At 50.3% G+C, this 5,307-nt stretch overlaps 1 protein-coding gene across 2 annotated transcripts in view; it reads left to right on the forward strand.

The window, feature by feature from the left end:
- CFAP161 (cilia and flagella associated protein 161) overlaps positions 1 to 4,734 on the forward strand; it is a 10,058-nt gene extending 5,324 nt beyond the window's left edge. The window contains exons 5-7 of one of the 2 annotated variants that reach the window (XR_003548266.1): positions 546 to 704; positions 2,739 to 2,889; positions 3,095 to 3,164. Coding sequence is in view for 1 of the 2 variants with exons in the window: in XM_006142648.3 (XP_006142710.1) it covers positions 546 to 704; positions 3,095 to 3,168; positions 4,059 to 4,248 (423 nt within the window). In the remaining variant the exon portion in view is untranslated. Of the gene's footprint in view, positions 1 to 545; positions 705 to 2,738; positions 2,890 to 3,094; positions 3,169 to 4,058 lie in introns of those variants that run through there. The other variant, XM_006142648.3, reaches the window with a different exon arrangement.
- Positions 4,735 to 5,307: the final 573 nt, after the last annotated feature.

The following is a 5,307-nucleotide window of genomic DNA, read 5'->3' on the forward strand; positions in this document are numbered from 1 at the left end:
ATCTCTCAAAAAAAAAAAAAAAATTCAAGAGGGACTCAAATGGTGGTCAACTAGGCAGGAGTCCAGTGATGTGACCATTATGCCATCTGCTAGTCCCCAAGGTTCATTTCCAGGGTGAGGGAAAATTGAGCTTTTTCATATCATCAGGAAGAACAGGAATTTTTTTTATTTTTTTTGATAGAGATTTTTGTCTTAGGGCACATGCACTTGCTGGAGAGACAGAGACAGTGAGAGGTCAAGTGAGAAATCACCCCCTCCCACCCTCCCGGATGGCCACGCCACAATCCCTTCTCTCATTCTCCTCCCAGGATCTTGGACATGCACGCACATGCATCTGAGTTTCAAGCCATCTGGTCCAAGTCTCGAACCTCAGTTGGCCTCGTAGAAGTCCAGTGATGTAACCACTATGCCATCTGCTGGCCCGGAGAACAGGAATTTTGCAAACTGCTTTTGCACACGTTTGCCATCAGACAGTTGGTTGCTTCTTCCTTCCCCAACTTTTCAGAGAGCTGGGGCTCAGTTCCTTTCCCTGCTGTCGTTTTCAGTTGTATTTATCAAGCGACCATAGGACCCTGCTGAGATCGTCTAAGAAGTCCTGGCTGCAGGAGGTGTACCTGACAGACGAGGTCTCCCAACGGAGCCGCTGGCAGGCCGTCTTCCTGGACCCGCAGCTCCGCCTGGAACAGGAAGGCTTCCCCATCCAGGTGGGCGCAGCATTGGGGAGACACAGGGCCGGCTACGGAAGGGGACTCAGCTTCCTCCCGTCTGTGGAATAGAGTTCTGTCATGGTTCAGAGGCCTCATACTTTCTAGTTTTCACTTACAACTCGAGATTGGAAGGTACCAGTTTGCCGCTCGGCAGCATTCAGCGTCGGAGTTTCTCAGCTCTGGCCTGCACGTTAGAATCCCCTAATGAGCTTTAGTAAATGACTAAGCCCAGCCGAGCGCACCGATGGAGACGGTAGGATTACTGCTTTCTTTCAGGCCCTCATTAAGCCCTAATTTCTTTTTATTTTATTGCATTTTTTTTGTCCTTCTTGAGGGATTTTTGCTATAGGGCATGTATGCTCGCTGGAGAGACCAACAGAAAGTGAGGGGGGGTTGGTCACGCCGCAATTGTCTCTCCTCCCTCCTCCTCTCGGGCTTTTGGGCACATACGCACGCGTACCTGGAGCGTTAAGCACTAATTTCTAAAGGAACTGGGAAGTCTGGGGGAAGTGAAGGGGATACTAGGCAGCCATACAGGGAAGGGCAGTGACCTTGCAGGGCTGTATCAGTCTTGTCCTTGTTAGCCCCTGGACTCTGCGGGGCTGGAGCCCATGCCAGGGTCGTTTCAGGAAGGCAGGGCATCTGGTGGGCCTGGAGCGGGCATTGCTGTTTCAAGTGCCAGGGGCTTTGCTGTCCCCAAGGCACATAGCAGATGCACAATGGGGACTTGTCGAAGTCACTGGGAGAGCGGAAATAGCCGGAAGGATTTCTAGCATTGGCCAGCTGAGGTGGCCACCCTGAATCCACCTGACACAGTAAACCCGTCTCCTGAGGCCTTCCAGGTAGACTCTGACGTCCAGAGTTTTTCTCCTTGGAGAGAGGATATTACCCACTTCCTCCCAACAGGCTCCACACGCCGACCGCCTCTTCTCTTCGTCTGGCCTCTGCTAAGCTTTGCTGTCCTGGGAATTACCTCTGATGTGTACAACTTAAACTGTCAATGCCTCTGTTTCCTTGTCTAGAAACCGGGGCCGATCCTAAGCAATACCAGCCTCCCGTGGTAACTACGGTTAGTGCATTTAGGGTGCTGACAGAAAAGCGCTGGGCTCCCTGAAAGCTCTCACGAGCCGTAGCAGCAGCCGTGTCTCTGGTCATGGTGTCTGTGGTGGTGGTTTTTATTAGAGCTGTTGAAGGAGCCACGGCCAGCCACCAGGCCTTTCCGCCATGGCTGACTCACTGATGGCCCGAGGCTGGTCTCTGACCCTCCCTCGGATGTGGTTACCGTCTGAAACACGGGGAGCCCGTATCTGTCTGTGCCGCTTTGCACGCACCAGAGCCCTCCGGCCAGGTACCAGCAGGACCCCTGTGGCTGGCCAACGTGGCCTTGTTTGTCCCCGCAGGCAGAGCACACAGCGTGGGGGCGTGGGGGGCGTCTCAGCGAGGGGCTGTTGGAAGGGATGCTCGGAGAATTTGGGCTTTGGTTGGGGGCATTGCAGTGAGACCCAGGAAGGATAGCTTTGTTCTAGACCGGTTGCCGTCAGGAAAAGGGCGATCCCGTGAGTGGGTAACTCCAGAAGTCTAACCCCTGGGCAGGGCAGCCGGGGGCGAGCGAGGGCACGGCTGTCGGAGGAAGCAGCAGGTTGCTCACCCGCGCTGGAGAGGCAGGAGCCGGGTGCTCTGGGGCTTGGGTGGCGCTTGTGCCCTGTCACGGTTCCAGAGCAGCCTGTCTCACCCTGACCCGTCGGGGTCGGCGTGGCCTTGTCTGGTGCGGATTGACGGTTTCCCAGGACACGGAGCCACGGCCGCGAGTGCCTGGCCCACCCCCACCTGTCGGGGGCCGCTTTCTCATTCTTCCTCAGCTTCCGGCTTCCGTGAGTCGGGATCCGCAGTAACGGATACGTGTTCGCTTACGAAAATCCAAGAAAGCACGAAAATAACTCTGGAAGTAGTTCCCCCTTCCAGAGAAAACCACTGTTATCCATCAATTTTTTCTCTGACACAGCGACCTCTCTATCTTCATTTATAAAATAGGCTGTCATGGGCATATCTGTTGCCTCCTCGTTTCATAGCCACTGAGCATACCTCACACTGTCCAGTATGATTGGCATGGTGATGTCATCCTGTGGATCTCGACAATGGATTGACTCAATCCATTGTTCGGCTTCTAAGTTATTCCATATATGTACGTATGTATGTATGCATACTTTTTTTTTTTTTTTTTTTACCAAATTGAGCATGTAGTATATTGAATTTTTCTTGTTCTTTAAGGACATCTTGCATACTTTTTTTTTTTTTCTTTTACCAAATTGAGCATGTAGTATATTGATTTTTTTCTTGTTCTTTAAGGACATCAGAGTGCTAACATCTCATTTTCTTTATCTGTGAAGGCAAACACCAAAATTCTCATCTATCACTGCCACACGAATCGGGCTCTGGCGGTTCACCGGCAGCTGTTCTTGAGGTATGGCAGCACAGAGTGCGGCAATTTTTTTTTTCTTTTACCAAATTGAGCATGTAGTATATTGATTTTTTTCTTGTTCTTTAAGGACATCAGAGTGCTAACATCTCATTTTCTTTATCTGTGAAGGCAAACACCAAAATTCTCATCTATCACTGCCACACGAATCGGGCTCTGGCGGTTCACCGGCAGCTGTTCTTGAGGTATGGCAGCACAGAGTGCGGCAAAATGCCCCTCGGGCCGGGCGGTGAACAGAAGCAGAGAAACTTGAAAGTGGCTTTTGATGATGAAATATTGTCACCTAAAACTTTGTTTCTTCCTTTTTTTTTTTTTTTTCCTTTTTTCTTTCTTTCTTTTTTTTTTCTTCTCTTTTGTGCTAGGGAGTGAGTATACTTGTCAGAGACAGAATGATAGGGAGACAGAGGAGAGGAGAAGAGAATGCACCCCCCACTCCCCATGGGGTGTGGTCACACTGCAACCCCTTCTCCTCCTCCTTTCTGGATTGTGGGCATGCATGCATATGTGCCTGGCATGTTTCTCAAGACACTGGGTCCAGGACTCAAACCATGCAGTCGGCCTTGTGGGTCCAGTTCCCTAACCACTGGACCACAGGGCCAACCCATCACATAGCACTTGAATGGTATGAAAAATCCTATCAGACCCCTTTCTCCTTACAAGTTCTTTCCTCACAAAAGGATTTCAGCTACAGAGAGATCCTCTGTTGATTTCTTGCCCACACGGGAAACGTCCCTGTAAATGTCCCCTGTTAGAGATCCTCAGGGGCTTTCTATAGGAGTCTCCGCCCTTAGGTGCTTTTGAGACGGACATGAGCAGCTTGTGGAGAGCTGTCATTTATTCCTTTTCCAAGCGGAACTCACTCTTTCTTGCTCCAGAACCTACTTCGGAAAAGAGGCTGAGGTGGTAGCTCACACACATCTGGACTCACACAAAGTCGAAAAGCCAAAGAACCACTGGATACTGGTCACTGGGAACCCCAGGAGTGACATGTCCACCATGTTGGATCTGCCCAAACCGCCGGCCGAGGACACCCGAGCTATGGAGCAGGCCATGGGCCTAGATTAGCAGTAACACACTGGGCACACATGTTCTCGGGAGGGGGGGTGGGGGTGGAGAAAGAGTATTTGACAGTGACAAGTATTTGAAAATGGCCCTTGGTTGATAACTCTTCTGAGATCCGCCATAGTCGCACCTTCTCCGGGGACTGCGCACCTCTTCTTAAAGCTAAGTCTACTTGATAAAGCTCTCAGAACTCCGTCAAAGTTTCGGGAGAAGCGTTTCCCCTTGACTCTTCAGGGTACTAAGTGATCCCCTCCGGGTAGCGAGGAGCTGTGGCCCTGACCTTCATGATGAACTTCTCCTGGATTAAAATGTTCTGTCTGTCTGTCTGTCTACCTCTGCCTTAGGAGGCTGTATACACTACCTGACTTACTGTTTCATAGTGATTTTCCAGCGGCGGAATCTCTCGGTTTTTACCTTATCTTCGAAAGTGGTAGTTATCCATTTCTCTCGGCACCCATGTGATTAGAAAGTTCCTGACACAATAAACATGCATCCTCATTGATTTGTGCATTCTTGTTTTTTATTTATTTATTTATTTATTTTTTTTTTTAGAGATTTTTGTGATAGGGTGTATGGGCTCACTGGAGAGACAGAGACAGAAAGCAAGAAATCACTTCCCGGGAAGATGACCACACCACAATCCAGCCTTCTCTCTGGATCTTGGGTGTGTACGCACATGAACCCACCGTGAGTTTTAAGCTGCTGGATCTGGGACTCGAACTGGGGTCGACTCTCTGGGAGCCCAGTGAGGTAACCATTATGCCATCTGCTGGTCCCTTTGTTTATTCTTCCCTCTGTTGGTGCATGCCTGTGATGTGTGAGTATGTTACGGTGAGATGGAGGGTCCTGCCTCGTAGGTCTAGGTAAGCCGATTGGCTGGTTCACAAATACGTGGACTGAAAGGCAGAAAGTGAGTTTGTAAGTAAGAATGTAGATTTTTTGGGGGAGGCGGGGCTGGCAGGTGGCATGGTGGTTAAAGGTGATGGACTCCCACATGACCAACTGTGGTTCGAGTCCTAGACCTGGTGGCTTGCTTTCTTGCTTTCCCTCTCTCTCTCTCTG

The sequence above is a fragment of the Tupaia chinensis genome, unplaced genomic scaffold, assembly GCF_000334495.1.
Source record: "Tupaia chinensis unplaced genomic scaffold, TupChi_1.0 Scaffold000078_1, whole genome shotgun sequence".
NCBI classification, from domain to species: domain Eukaryota; kingdom Metazoa; phylum Chordata; class Mammalia; order Scandentia; family Tupaiidae; genus Tupaia; species Tupaia belangeri.